The 15,750-nt window shown below is 40.0% G+C and overlaps 1 protein-coding gene across 2 annotated transcripts in view; it reads right to left on the reverse strand.

Annotated features, from left to right (window-relative positions):
- ass1 (argininosuccinate synthase 1) overlaps positions 1-15,750 on the reverse strand; it is a 146,788-nt gene that overhangs the window by 68,600 nt on the left and 62,438 nt on the right. For both annotated transcript variants that reach the window (XM_048613342.1, XM_048613343.1), the window contains exon 9: positions 1,948-2,038. In XM_048613342.1, coding sequence (XP_048469299.1) covers positions 1,948-2,038 — 91 coding nt within the window. The remainder of the gene's footprint in view (positions 1-1,947; positions 2,039-15,750) is intronic.

The raw sequence follows: 15,750 nt of genomic DNA on the forward strand, positions 1-15,750 counted from the left end.
TTTCCTGCTCCTCTGATGCTGCTTGGCCTGCTGTGTTCATCCAGCTCTACACCTTGTTATCTCGAGTAATTGTGGAGGGTAGTTTTTCAATCTGGAGTGAAGAATACAATGATGCTGTCCAAAAACATCGTATTAGGACCATTATATTTTTCAGTATATAATAAAGACCTAGAATTAGTCATATTGGGCATTGTTTAAAAGTGTGCACATTACAAAAATAGTAAAAATGCAGGAGGACATGGACTAGTGAAATGGAGACATGTGGCAGATGACAGTTAATTTATAGAAATGTAAAGTGAAACATTTTGAAGAAAGAATAAAGAGAGGTTTTATAAACTAAATGGTACAATCTTAAAGGGTGGAAGAACAGAGAGACCTAAGAATATACAGAATAGGAGTAGAAATAGACCATGTGGCATCTTGAGCCTACTCCACCATTCAATAACATTATGGCTAGTCTGTCTGTGTTTCAAATTCCACATTCCCATCTACCAATAACCCTTGATGACCCTGCCTAACAACCATCTCTGTCTTAAAAATATTCAATCACTTCACCTTCACCACCTTGTGAGGCAGGGTGTCCTAAGGTCACACAACACTCAAAAACAACTTTTCTTCATGTCTTTCCTAAAAGGATGACACCTAATTTTAAAACAGTATCCACTAGTTCAGGATTGACCCACAAGGAGAAACATTCTTTGCATATCTAACTTGTCCAAACCATTTAGGATATTACCCACTTCAATTAAGTCAGTTTTCACTCTTTTAAACTCCAGAGAAATCAAGCCCAGCCTGTCCAACCTATTCGCATAAGACAACTTGCATTTCCAGGTGTCAATCATAAACTTCCAAACTGCCTCCAATGCATTCAAAGAGAACAAAGCTGCACACAAAATTTAAACTGTGGTTTCACCGGTGCCCTTTACACAGACACGTAACATCCAGAATTTTATAAAATAAAAGCAAGAACTGCGGATGCTGGAAATCTGAAAAATGAAACAAAAAGTGCTGGAGAAACTCAGCAGGTCTGGCAGCATCTGTGGAGAGAAAGCAGAGTTAACATTTTGGGTCCAGTAAGCCTTCTTCAGAACTTAATTTTAGTTCAATTCCTCTCATAATGAAGAATAACATCCCATTAATCCTCTTGATGACGTGCTGTATCTGAAAACTAACTTTTGTGACTCATGCACCAGAACACCCAAATCCCTTTGCATCTCAGAATTCTGCAGGTGGTCTCCACTTAAATAATACTCTGCCTTTTTTTAATTCTTCCTGCCAAAGTGAACAATTTCACATTTTCACACATTGTACCTGATCTGCCAGATTTTTGCCTACGCAATCAATCTAACTGTATCCATTTTCTATTTCCTTGTCTTCTTCACAACATACTTTCCTAACCATTTTGGTGCTGTTTGCAAATTTAGCTACAATGTCTTTAATCCCCTCATCTAAATCATTGATGTAAATTGTAAATATTGAAACCCTAGCACAGTCCCTTGTGGGAATCCACTCGTCACATTTCATGGATCTCAAGGTTCACATATGCAAATCTTAAAAGGTGGCAGCACAAATTGAAAAATTTGTTGAAAAGACACATAGGATCGTTATCTTTATAAATAGAGGTATAGAATACAAAAGCAAGGAAGTTATTCCAAACTTTCATAAATCACAGATTAGACCTCAGCTGGAGTACTTTATGCAATTCTGGGCATTTTACTATATGCAAATTGCAGTTGTTGCTATTAACTTCAATGGATAGAAAATCATAGTCAATACATGCCCGAATTTCAAATTGGCACACCCACCAAGCAAAAATAATGCTGTTTGATTCTTCAGTGAAAAAGAAACAAAGCGAATTTGGATCTCGCAATTCCAACGTTTATTATAGCCCAAATGCTTCTTGGTTGCATTCATGTCTTCCTCTATTACTCATGAAACAGGGCTTACCATTTTTGAACTCAATCTCCAATTCATCAGGAGTGTTTGGAGACTTCGATGGGTCAACTGTCATCATAAACATTCCATCTGGTGCATGATTCTATCAGATTATTGAAAAAAACAGAAATCAGTTCAACTGCTCATTGCAAAGCATATTTAAACTTATTATTTAAATACTGCTCTGTAGCATAATATTAGTTGCTGCCTGAGCAATCCTGAGGAAGGAAGAGTGATTGTCTCTGTTTATTTTGCCACGTTCTTCCTCTATGGAAGGCAACACGAACTTGTTTCGTTTATTCAATAATACACATCTGCATAACATAAACAGAAAATGTCCGTTCTCCAATATGGAAATTGTATGACTTGATAAGGGCTAATTTAAATGAAAATCTTGCTAATTTCCAGTTTTTGAATAATTTACCACCTGTTATCTACACCCTATCCCTGCCATTTGCAATAACACATTTTGTCCTTAAAAGGGAGTTATAAAGGAGCCCAGAGCACAGCTCAGAAAGAATGAATGTGTAGGGAAAAAACCTTCTGCACTTTTCCAATTCACTTGCTTCACAATTTAATGAATGAATCCTGTTAATTTTTATGTAACTATTTTATGAAAATTTGAGCACAAATATAATCATTCACAATGCAAAGCTTAAAACCGATTTCAGTAATTAGAACTTGCTTTCAGTTTTGTGTGCTGGATTAGCTGATTTCACAATTAAATTCTGAGCAGTGACCTACATGAAACCTAAACACTGGGTAGTGGAAGCTTGTCACAGTCTGGGTTTATGTACAAGATGTAGTGACTGTAGATGCATCATTCAGAAGCCTTTTACATCACTTGTGGTGCTGATGTGTTCAAAATAAAGCCAAAAGTAATGAAACAAAAACAAGAAAAACATTTATATAGGGTAATAAATTAAATTTGATTCCCCATGCAATATAAGTTCTACCGTTGTTGCTTGGCACCCTACATATAGTTCCTTAGAATGTTGAGATGCAGATTCATATCTGCAGTTATAAAGAAGTGAAAAATTCAAATTTCCTGTTATTAAGAAAGCCTGCATGTTTCCCCAAGGAGAAAAGGGGAAAGGCCATTGTGTGAAAGAAAATAAACAGATAAGATGGGAAAATTAAAGAAAAGGAAAGAAGGAAAGGACAACTGAGAGTAAAAAAAGGGACATAACGAGGAAATAAAAACACCCACCAGAGGTTATTCTACACCTCCATAGCAGTGAGCCTGAAAAACAGTGCTGTCAAAGTCTCAGCAGAATTTTTGCCCTTTACTGAGGCATTGTGACCTGGAAAGCTTGGAGGAAATACTTATGCACCTTACTATAACCATCAAAATTGGAAGGGATGGGGTGGGGAAGCACATTTTGTTTAATTTAGTAGTTTAATCCTTACTCTTAGTTGTGATCTGGTGACAATTGTTTTTTTCAGAAGACAGTAGAAATAAATGTGTAGTAGTTGAAAGACCCATTCCTAGCTTAAATGAAATCAGCTAAAACAAAACATTCTTTTGAATAAAATTCTCTGTATTCTTAGGCTTCCCACATCAGGATACTATAGCACTGAAACTAGAGAACAGATTTAAACATATCCCAACTGTGTACTCTGGCTTTTAAGTTTTACTCTTCAATGAAAATTTTGTCAGCAGGAACAGTTTTCAATTGCAGGAGGCAGTGGTCTAATTAGAGCAGCACATGCATTGACCGTACTCAGCTAAACTACAAATTTTGATTCATTGGTTTTAGTTCCTTTCAAATTAAAGCAGACACATCCTTCTTTAATTGTAGGAAGGAAAATCTTCATTGTAGTAATTCTGGAGTTACTGCAATTTAAAAATTACACTATATCACCCCTAGAAATCAGGGCCATTGGTGTGAAATACAAATGTAATTCATGGCACTTTCTGTTTTAAAAAGAGAAATGAAAACTTTATTTTTGAAAAAAACTTAAATCATCCATTCAGAGGACCTTTCCTTCCCTGTCAATGTGCTCATAGTACAAAAGCAAAAAGCCTGCCTCAAGCTGAAAATATCTCCCTGAATATATCAGTTCTAAATTCTAAAAATAAATTGTTTCTTTAAAACTGGTATCCCTGTGCCATTATTAAAGGCCACAAAATCATGCCTTTAATTCCCCTCAAGTTGATTTCATCTCATTCTTTGACATGTTCTCAGCTGGAGTCAGAGTAGTCTTAGAGGAGCAAGTCAAGCAAGAAGCAAAGACTGCAGTTGACATAAAATTTGAGTTGATTTGGTATTGAATGAAAACCAATGCAGATCTATGACCTTGGCAGAAGTCTGACCACCACACTTTATTAAAAAAAAAGTGGGCACTTTGTGCGACTCTGATAGGATATCAAAGAGGAAGCCATTTAGGATAGAATGTGTCACAGGATAGATTGCTTTATTTAAGGGTAACAACATCAATCACAGCATGGAGGATGGACCATCTTTTTGAAAAAAAATACTCTATTAGCTTGACTATATGGGATGAATCTCCACTGTGAGTTGTATCAAACACTTGAAGCAAACATTAAACATCCTTTCATTAGCAATGTGTTTTAATGAAATGACTGGGGCATAAACAAAGCAATAAAATAATAGGTGATAATGAGCATTTTGGGAATTCACTTTAAACTAAACATCATCTTCAAAGTAGATCTAGAAGAACTAAATAATTAAATTGTTTAAAATGGATTGACAATTAAAGCAACTTTAAACAACAAAATAAACTGTGGATGCTGGAGACCTATTTCAAACAAAAACCAGAAATTTTTGGAGAAACTCAGTGGGTCTCGCAGCACCTGTGAAGAAAAAAAACAGAATTAAGGCTTCGAATCCAGTGACCCCTCTTCAGAACAAAATCTCTGTTCTTTAAGTTGATATATTGTACCAATTCCAGTTGCTCTCCGAAAACGGGCATTAATAGGCCTTTAACACTAGACCCGCCCACTCTGGCTCTGGGAAGATGGCCTCGGGTGGGATGGCACCAATAAACTGTCACACCAGCCGGCAGCATGTAGGTTCAAAGCTGCCCACTTATGTAAAATTCTGCCCTTTCCATTAGCTGAGAAATTAATCTTCAGCTTGATTTCATATATGAAATCAATGGTGTTCTTGCACAGTAAAATCTGATTCATAAAATCATCCATACAGCTGTTCCTCTAACTAGTAATTAATTTCAGAAGGTTTCTGAAAAGTACACCAGGACACATATCATTCTTCAATATTTAAGGTGCACAAAAACATGAATATGTGCAATTCATGCATGGTACTTTACAACATAACAGAGCATGAATTATTCCTAAAGCTGGTCAATTATGATCAAGGACAGGACTTTTCTTTGGGGTATGGTTGAGTTCCAAGATCCTGAACCTGTCCTTTGGGAAGAAACAGCCACAGCACCCAATTTTCACAGCATACACTATTAATTGTTTAGTTGATAGAATGAACATCTAATTATTGGCAGTGGTGACAGGAATAGAGGTGAGACTGAATGTAAGTGAGTTTGGCTTAAATCTGCCATACCTGGCATTCTCTGGACACAGCTCTGGGTACTCAATCTCCAAGACACATCAGCCGAGTAGCCCGAGGATGCAGGCTGCTCCTGAAATGGGAGAAATGTGTGGCCACGATACTTAAAAGTCTCTGAGCAAGGCTTAAAGCCGCAGTACTGCTGAGCAACTGCTGCACTGATACATGCAACTTTCGTACATCAGCCACCAACACTGGCTGCAAAGGAGAACAGTGCCTGATCTTTGTTGTCACAAAATAAGGAGGTCTGCAAGGGGATGCAGACTGGAAGAGTTCCTTACCCATGTCATTACCATAATGAAAGAGGGAGACACGGAAGATTGCTGAATAAAAGCAATTTGGGGAAGGACAGATGAGCATCTGTGGATCAGATGGCCATTAGATGCTATGATGCATTCATTAAGTGCATTCATTGCACTCCAGTGTATCCAACAGCATATTGAAGACTTAGCTGCCTTGGGAAACATCAGCACTGCAGAAGCTTTTACTCTTAAAGTTTAGTTCTTGTGATGTCTTCTGTCTTCCACAGGTACTAATGCCAGGGCATTAAGACTGACTCCATCATCACCACCCTGTGTTTCAAAGCAGAGATCAGACCAAGTGGCATTATAACCTATAAGTGCAGCCTCCACTAGCACAGATACTGTCACTTCAGTAGACTCTCATGTTATTAGATAAGCGGCATGGAGTGATAAGCACATGAGTATGCAGGAGGATGCGAGGAAACTGGAGGACTGCTATAGCTCTGCTCAGCTGGGCAAATACACAGGGTAACTGCAGTCACAGGAAAGCAGGCTCTGCTTAGAATCATCCGTTTTAACTGCCCCCAAACCTCTGCCCAAGTTCTGATGAAGGGTCCCGACCCAAAATGTCGACTTTCCTGTTCCTCAGATGCTGCCTCACCTGCTGTGCTCGTCCAGCTCCACACTGTGTTGACTCTGAGTCCAGCATCTGCTGTTCTTGCTATCTCTGCTTAGAACAGCAGCAGGAGATGTGCTCCCATGTCAGATTCCCTGAAGCAATGCAGTCATGGACTGAGTATGGAGGAATCTCCCTAGCTCATGTGCATTACCATGGCTGACAGCTTTGAACACATAGATCCTCCATTGACAGAATGGCCAACATCATTGAGGGACAAAGCAGCAGCAATTGGAATGCATGGAGAAATTTCACACTAAATGTTCACAGAATACATGCACAAAGTTTGCCTTGAAGACTCACTGGTACTCCTGATGGAAAGGATTTTAGATAGTATTCTATTTGCACCCCATTTGGCAGTCCCTTCCATCCATCTGAAGTGCCAGCCAAAGGCAGAGGCAGTCACTGAGACAGATGATGGTGTTACCCTTCACAAAGTGTAATTATAATCAGCAACATCTTTTGTCCCTCTGAGGGGCATCGGTGCAGCAAAGTCCAGTGGTGTTTCCCGCAATGGCAATTTCTGGAACTTCTGCAGTGTGCCTACTGCTACTTCAATGGTGAGTTGGATCACCATGTGCTTTTCAGCCAGAAGTTGAGACTCTCCACTTCCCAGGGAGCAGTTAAAACAGATGATTTCTCACATTAATGGCTTTCTGAAGAGTCCTGGAGTTGCATATCTACATCTTTCACCTCCTTGTGCTTCCTCTTTTTTAATGTCTTAGTGCAAAACATGAAATTTCTCCAATTAGCCACCTCCTGTCACGGTTACATCCTTGTCAAGGTCAACACCTCCCTGAAGGGCCATATTATGGACAGCATGACAGATCAACAGCTTTTACAGGACACTTTTGGGAATATACAGCAGCATGCTGCCTAACCATTCTGGACACCAGAACTGTATCTTTAGAGACTTGTTCAGTGGCTGTCATATTGAGCAGATTGCTATTGTTGTGTGCCTTTGTATCAGGTTCCTGCAGAGGAGTGAGTAGCCATCTTTTCAAGTGAAACCAAAGGTTAAGATTCACAGCTGATCCTTGGAAGAAGCCAGAGGTGAAAAATTTCAAGTTTACAGTGACTTTGATTCTTATCAGCAAGGCACAGTGCACAGTAATGCAAGGTGCATATCTTCCACCACAAGGCATCAATTTGTGACTATCCTTCTGGAGAGTTACAGTCTCTTCTCACACTGGTTCTCAATTATGTGAAGATAGAATCTACTTCTGAGGGTCGAGCTATGTTGAGAATATGGTCTCCATGCTTATTGTGCCTCATCCATATACTCTGCCCTTCCTGTAGTGGATGTTGGTCATCATTGTCACTGGACCCAATATCTGAGAGTCGTGTTACCATTGCCTAGTGTTTGCATCCTCTTGCGAAGGTGACCACCCAATTATTTACAATAACTTTGCCTTCTCCTTTTATTCCCATTCAACGTCAGAAAGGTAATGATTTGCTTCTTTCCTACAAGCTCTGGATACCCAATGGCAGCAGTGTGCCAATAGCTGATTCCTCCACTGGGCCGTTCTCCCTTTCATGGGGTCTACCAAATTTGTTGGAGCAGTTACAACTGGCTACCTGTCGTGTATCCATTTCACATGCTTCTGGCCCGCCTCACACTCTACATGCTGCCCATCTGCACCAACAACATTTGAACATGGCCATCAATGAGTTCTCAATAGGCTCTTTGACAACTTAATTACCATTATCACTGAATCAAGTGGGCTTTCAGGGTTGGCCTCCCACTTCCCTGATGAAACCTGCCAGCAATAGCAAAGGGAGACTGGCATGGCAACTGGCATTGTTATTTTCATTCCCTGCCCATCATCATTATAAAGGTTCTTCCACAGGTCTTGTAAATAAGACATGTTCTCAGAATACATTTTAACAGAATCTAGCACAGCAGCAACTAAAATGCAATCTGAATTTTCAAATCAGTGGGATATACTGTTTGGAAAACAAAATTGTAATGATGAATTCAGAATACTTCTCTTATTGTTTTATGTCAACCTTAAGTGTTTCATCGGTAAACACCGAATTGCTGACATCACAGAAGGGCTTATAGTTTAAAAGGGTTGATGGCTTGCATGTTAGTTCAACTTGATTGTATTGTTGAGCTCAGGAATTTAGTAAGCTAGCACCCTCAACTATGCCTTTAGCACTTGCAAACTGAACTGTTTGATTTTGCAATGGACAATAATCACAATTCTTTGCAAATATTCAGCTTAAAAATGGTTACCATAATAAGACACCCTCTAAATAAAAGGATTAAATGACAGTATATCACAAAACTAGGTTACAAATTATTTTCTTCAGGAAATAATTTTTAAAAAGAGGGGTGGTTCTGTATGTGTTTATGCCTACAACTCTCCATAAGAAAGCCCTTGATCATAGCCACTCAACAAAAGAAGGAGAACAAGGACAAGATGCTCCCTCTCTTGGCTCTCAGGCAAAGGAAATACATGGACCATGCATCATTAGAGTTTGCTCAGGTTTTCTCTCCTGATAGCAAGAAAAGCATCAGGCTTGACAAGGAAACTTTGTGTAACGCAATATAGAAAAGTAGCGGACATAACGTGTTTCTTTTTTCCTTCTCTAGGCATTCCTGTGTCATAACGAGACAAGGAGGGATGTTTATGATCAATGCAGAGGCTAATGTTACTATATCTGAATTGATTACTGAGAAACATACAGAAGTAACTAAGGTACATCAGCTGCAAATTTTTCTTCCCCCATTATAATAAGTGGCTTCTGCTTCATGACACTTGATAATGAGACATGTGGAATAATTGGTGTCAATTTGGGAGGCAATAGCCTAATGGCATAATCGCTGGACTATTAATCCAGAACACCAGGTTTGAATGTGAATTCAATACAAATGGGGAATTAGGAGTCTAATGATGTCCATGAAACCATTGTAAATTGTTGGAAAAACCCATCTGGTTCACTAATGCCCTTTAGGGAAGGAAACTGCTGTCCTTACCTGGTCTGGCCGACATGTGACTCCAGACCCACAGCAATGTGGTTAGCTCTCAACTGCCCTCTGGGCAATAAATGCTGGCTAAGCAAGCAACCCACATCCCATAAATGAATAAAATAAAATCATCGTTTTATTCCTCAGTGTACTTAAACAGAAGCAAAGCATTGTTTACCAGAGACCAGAGACCATGGTTTGAATTTAAAGCTTGTGGAAGGGAATGTCCACCAGCCTGAGAACAAGTGCCAATCCTACCACAGCCAGAGTCAGGTGGGCCAATAAACTTTAGTCCTATTTAGACATCTACTTGAACAGTCAAGCCTCCAAAGGAATCAAGTTCATTGCAAGGCAGAAATCCCATCCCCAAGAGGCACTGGATGCTAAGTTACCAGCAGCTCCCCAGTACCAGCAATACCACTAAAGCACTGATTAATGTCAACACTGCATGTGGACTTTCACCATAGATTGATACGGAAGCCTGGGGGATGGCACATGGGACAAGGTTGGACCTGAAGGAAGTGAGATCTGGTGATGGCAGAGGGGGTGGGGGTTATTCAATAGCAAAGGCAGGGGATTGCTTCCTGTATGCTGCTGATGCCAGGTTTCTCCACTCTGTATCAGGGATACCACTGCCCCTTCCCACTCTGCTGCAGGAAAACCTGCCTGCTGCAATTAGAATGCCAGCAGCTTTTTGAGGAGTTCAAATTGTTTCCAAATGGGAAGGCTGCTCTCAATCCTTACCAGAGCTTGGTAATGGGGAAGTGGGAAGATGGTGGTTGCACCAAGGGTGCCCAGGTAGTTCCATTAAATTTTTCCCCAAAATACCAAATAAATCAGAAATAGCTCCCAGATTATGCCTTGAAAAGTACCTTTCAACTGAAATGACATGCTGCTGTTTTCCACCTACTAGTTCAGTTCCATTCTACAACTTGACACTAACTAGCTTTCTTATTTTCTTCTGAGATACCCACTTCCCAACTGTTCACATTTTTGGCACTATGCCAACTGCAGTAAGCAACATAGTTATAAAAAAAAAACACCAGCATGTATGTTCAGGTTAGCAACAGAGTGCCATAATTTGTTTATCTGATGTATTTTTGTAAGGCAGACAATGAATAAGGTACAGAAAAGAGAAAAGCAATTTTAGTAAATATCATGTTACAAGTCAGTGTGACAGTATCTAAATTTAGAAAAGTTTACCTGGATACTTTAGAACCATGTTGTGATTTCCATTGGATTTTTTAAACTGTTTTACAGACTAGGAAAATTGCTAAATAACAATTTTTAAGTAATGTAAAGTTTAAAAAACACAGGCCGGGAATGAAGTGGGAAAACAGTTTACTTACTCAGTTGATTGTATCAGTTTAAAGTTCCAATCTATCATTTTATGAATGTTACACAATTACTATCCATGACCTTCACAGGCAAATATAGGGTTAATGCTACCATGTACTGAGCCAAGAAAAACAAATTAAAGAGAAATGATGTGAACATATTGAATTGAAATGTATTAGACATACTTTATATTTTCTTTTATTTAAACACAATAACCAGTCTCTTCCTGCATATACTAAGTTTACTTAAATTATTTTTTCCTCTTTAACAAACATTGAAAGAAAAATTCAGATCATCTCCAATTTGAATCTGACCTCAACTACTTCTTAAATGAGAATATACCACCGCTCGATCAGCTTTCCTTGATTGTTCGGTGTTCTGCTTGCTCTAGTTCAAAAAAAACAAATCGTTTTGTACACTATCACTGCGTTCCATTTAGCCCTCACTGTAGGAGGCCAGACTGCAATGTCAGCCTCAGAGAATCTGAAGAAAGTCTACCCAGAAAGGGGTGAAGAGAAGAAATTGGAGGCAAATGGGCCGTGAACTAAACCATCATGTAGAGCTATCGATGCTGATAACATTTATTCAATCGCCTGATATTGTTCAGCTTGGCCTGAATGAAGTCTTTCAGAGTGCTGCATGAAGTTAAAGCAAGTAAATTTCTATCTTTTTCTGCATTAGCTGCCTCATTGCCCTTCAATCGGCCTCACAAAAGCAGAAAATGGTTATACCATCTGCTTTCAATTCTCTTTAGCCAAATGTTCTTGTTGCGCCACTGCACACATTCAGTCTAGTTCCCCCCACCACCCGTCTCCAAAACCCTCACCACCAAGTATTAGCCTTCTGGGTATGTCTAATGTCCTGCTGCAAAGTAAATAGGCCTGACCAAAAGGAGTTTATGTTTATAACAAAAATATTAAACTCCATTTTTAGGATGAATTACAGCTGAGTTTATAAAAGTATAAACTATTTAATTCCACTCTTTTACACCAATAGATTTAATAAAAATTAGATCTAAAATGGAAGCAGACAAATGCTTGGTGGCAGGGGGTGCTAAGAGCAACAGTTTCTCCATTAAGACAGGAGCTTAATTGTACTCGTTTGTACTTGGACCTGCATTAATTACAATTCTTCCAAACACGTAACTGTGACTGGCTTTTAATCTAAACAGAAATTGAGGACAACATACTAATTTTTTTTTTAGAAATGATCTTTTGAAAGATGCCTAAAATTTGAATCTTTATATCTGAATAGTTACCAAAGCTTTCGCAATTATATGGAAACAAATAGATTAATAAAATGTATATGCGGGGTGAGTTTTGAAAAAATTGCTTTTTTTGTACCACAAATTCAGATTAACAACTGATACAACATTAAGATTAATTAGAATCAAACTACTGCACAAGATAATGAATCAGTGATGACAAAGAGTCACTGGACTCGAAACATTAACTCTGCTTTCTCCACACAGATGCTGCCATACTTGCTAAGTTTGCCCAGCAATTTCTGTTTTGGTAATGAATCAGTAACTGTTTATCAATTTTCAGATCCAGCTAGACCTAGATGATTTTATAACTGGGGAGAAATTCCGAGCTTTGCACTTTTACAGCTATAAAACATTCCAATTTAAAAATGGGATGGGTTGTACATAGAACTACACAGGCATTGGTTGCACTGCTATATACATGGAATCCGTTCTTAGGTGATCCTCAAAGACTTAAATGAAAGTCTCAACACCCGCTAATCACCCTTTACAAAACTTGATGACTGGGGAATGGGTAGTGCTCACCCACAATGGAATCTTCAGCATTCCTTGTATCCACCAATCGAAGCTAAGTTGCAACAAACTTAAGTTAAAAGAAAATGTTCTTGTGAAGCTGCACGTGATCACCTTGTGCTCTACCCTGTAGATACTCCAACACTGTGTGGTGAATCATATCAGAAATTGGGTAAGTTTCATTTTTGCTGAGTCTCATTTAGGTTTTCTTTCAAGGTCAAGCAGATTTTCTTGCACTATCATTCCAAACTTGCTTCAATAACAATGTACCACACCCCTACAGTGTACTGTTCTTCTGATGCTAGCCAGATTCTGCCACTCACTATAGTAGATGTACTCGCCACTGCTGAGGCATCTGAGGATTCTTGGTGCCAGCACCATATTTTTAAAAAACTACTGTGCACCTAGTCAAGCACTGTCAGTCTGGACCTATCCTGCAAGGTTTATAACATTTACCTTAGACATGCCAGATAAAGTGAAATTGGCATCCCATTTTGCAGACAAGGACCTCAAGGACTTCATGATTGGTGTTATGAAGAGAAGGGCCATCCTCTTTCTCCAGAACTGGCAGAGGAGGCCATGACACCAGATTCTGTCAACCTAGTCTGAGGTTTCCACGTGGGTAATGAGGTTTCGATCTTCGGAAGAACACCCCTAAGTGGAGCAGGAAGGTCAATGGTTTTTCTGATCTGCCAGGGTAAGTGCCACCATTTTTTCTCTGCTATCTCACACTCACTCTGCTAATGCACCTCCCTCCTCCCACCACGATACATGCTCTACCACTCTTACTACTGCATGTAACATCTTCGCTCTCTGGAACTCACCTACCTAACCCCACCACAAAACTAACTCTGGATGGCCTCTATGTTGTCTACTCACTCATGTGGAATATCTCAGTACTTTAATCCCACCTGCATCAGCACTATCATTTGTACCATCATCACTTTCATCTCACTAATCCCTTCTTTTGTCTCATTCCATGACCGTGTCAAAGAACAAGGATACGTGTTGGTGTGCCTAACATTCAACTCCTCACCCCTATGACGAAAGAATCCTGACACTGACTGCTGCCCCAAGTGGCTGACTGACCGTGCCCAAGCCCCCAGACTGATATCGGATACTGTCCTTGACTTACTGTGCTGGGATCGCCTGCCTGAAGGGTGTCTTCCTTGTCTTGACTGAGGACCAATCACTTAGACTTTGGAACACACTTGCTTGAAGCACATGCAATGTGTTTGCAGCAGGTGTGAGATTGATGTAGCATGGTGCCATACAGCAAGAAGACCACTCCCTTCACTGATGACTGCTGGCAAACATGACAAGCCACCTGGCTTTGTGTGTGCGCCAAAGGCAAGTCAAGATAGAAGTACTATGAGCCTGTCAGCTCTGACTCAGGGGACAAAACGTAAAAAGATTGGGCAGACAAGGCAAAATAGAGATGCTGTGATCATCCAAGTAGTCTCAAAATAAATGAGTGCTAAGAGAGCAAGCACTAGGAGAATAAGTGACGATCCCCGAGCTGCACGCTGGTCTAATCTATGAGTGTCTTGCACTGCGTACATAATGTCCCTGCAGCAGCATTGCAATGAGAAGTGCCAGTGCACTCCAAAGTGCAGCACTAAAGTGCAGAACAGTTTGCAAGTATATCGGGGATAAGCTATATTGAGCCTATTATGTGTCAGATGTCAATGTCCGAGGACAGGGGGTACATCCGGTCACTGCCTATGGTATGTGCCCTGAAATGTTGGCATGTGGTGTTTGAGATGGAGGTCAGAAGGAGAAAACAATGAAACAGAGTTTCCAGGTAACTGTTTTGACTTTCAAGGCAGGAATTCACAGCATTGAAGTTATATCCAGCTGATCGTGAAATGGAAAACTGCATATTAATGAGGCAAAATTAAATAATAATGAAACTGATAATGAATGCTAATAGACCTCTTGCCATTTCAATAGCCTGAAATTCGTCTCGCCATTCAACACTTAGGTGCAGAATGGGACTGTACGCTTAATGTCAAGAAGCTCCTGACTGGATTTCTCAACCGATTTCCCAACTTTCGCGCCATGGCCTACATTGTTCAGGGGCTGGGAAGATTCTGCTGTCTGTCTCAAATGTTATCAGTGGCACGCTAGAAATTGATGGTTATTTGTGGAGCTAAAGCCGGTGGTGGGAGCTTGTGTAAAACATCGTGATGAAATCACAGGATTGACTTCTTTTGATTTTTGGAACTTTTGCTTCAGGAAAATGCTGATCATGCATCTTAACACTACACTTATTTGTGCTACACCAATTACACAGTAATTCCCACCTACCTTCAAGTGATCAGGACTGCAGGGGTGAAAGAGAGTCTGAAGGCTTCTTTGAGAGGCCTAGGTGAACAATCCTGCCATTTACGGTACACAAGGAGTGCTGAAGCCCCTTTGTTACTTGTGGACCTGCCAGCTCCCACCTTAATTTCAATGCAGATTCTCCTAAAACCCTTGTAAAACCATGCAAGAGTATAAATTTCAATTTGGGTTCCCAGTGTGCTATGGAAGCAACATTAAAATATGTTGTCTATGAGTCTCACCTCTTCACAGCAGAACAATCAGATGCTTCCACATCCATTGCTGGTACCATCAATAATGGTAGCTGGCACCATGCAGCAGATTGGAATCATGTTCTGCACGTTTCATTTTTACCCAGAATGGTAAGAAAGTGGCGTCACGCTACCACAGGAGTAGATGAGAAGGCTGACAGGAGAAAATAGATAATTACATTAGGCTGAAAGTTACTAAAGCATGTGATGACTGGATTAGATAAAAAGAGGTGTGAGGAAACTTGCATGAAGCAAAAATGCCAGCATAAGGTATTTGGCCCAAATGGTCTGTTTCTGTGGAGCCTTTGTCATTCTATATGCTTTTCAGCAGTTAATAATCCTTGTGAAATGGTCAAAACAGCCCATCAATATCATTCAGTAAGAATCAGCCTCCCATCTGTAATGCCATGATAGGACAACTACATCATTCTGCCTGAGAAGGGGTCAGAGAAAAAAAAAAATCAGTTCTTCCATACCAGACATTGTCACAGTAAAATATATGGCTACCATGCAAGGCAAGCATTAGATACAATTATTTCAGAGATAGTAGGAACTGCAGATGCTGGAGAATCTGGGATAACAAGGTGTAGAGCTGGATGAACACAGCGGGCCAAGAAGCATCAGAGGAGCAGGAAGGCTGACGTTTCGGGCCTAGACCCTTCTTCAGAAATGGGGGAGGGGAAG

This window comes from Rhincodon typus, chromosome 28 (assembly GCF_021869965.1).
Source record: "Rhincodon typus isolate 14 chromosome 28, sRhiTyp1.1, whole genome shotgun sequence".
Classification (NCBI taxonomy): Eukaryota; Metazoa; Chordata; class Chondrichthyes; order Orectolobiformes; family Rhincodontidae; genus Rhincodon; species Rhincodon typus.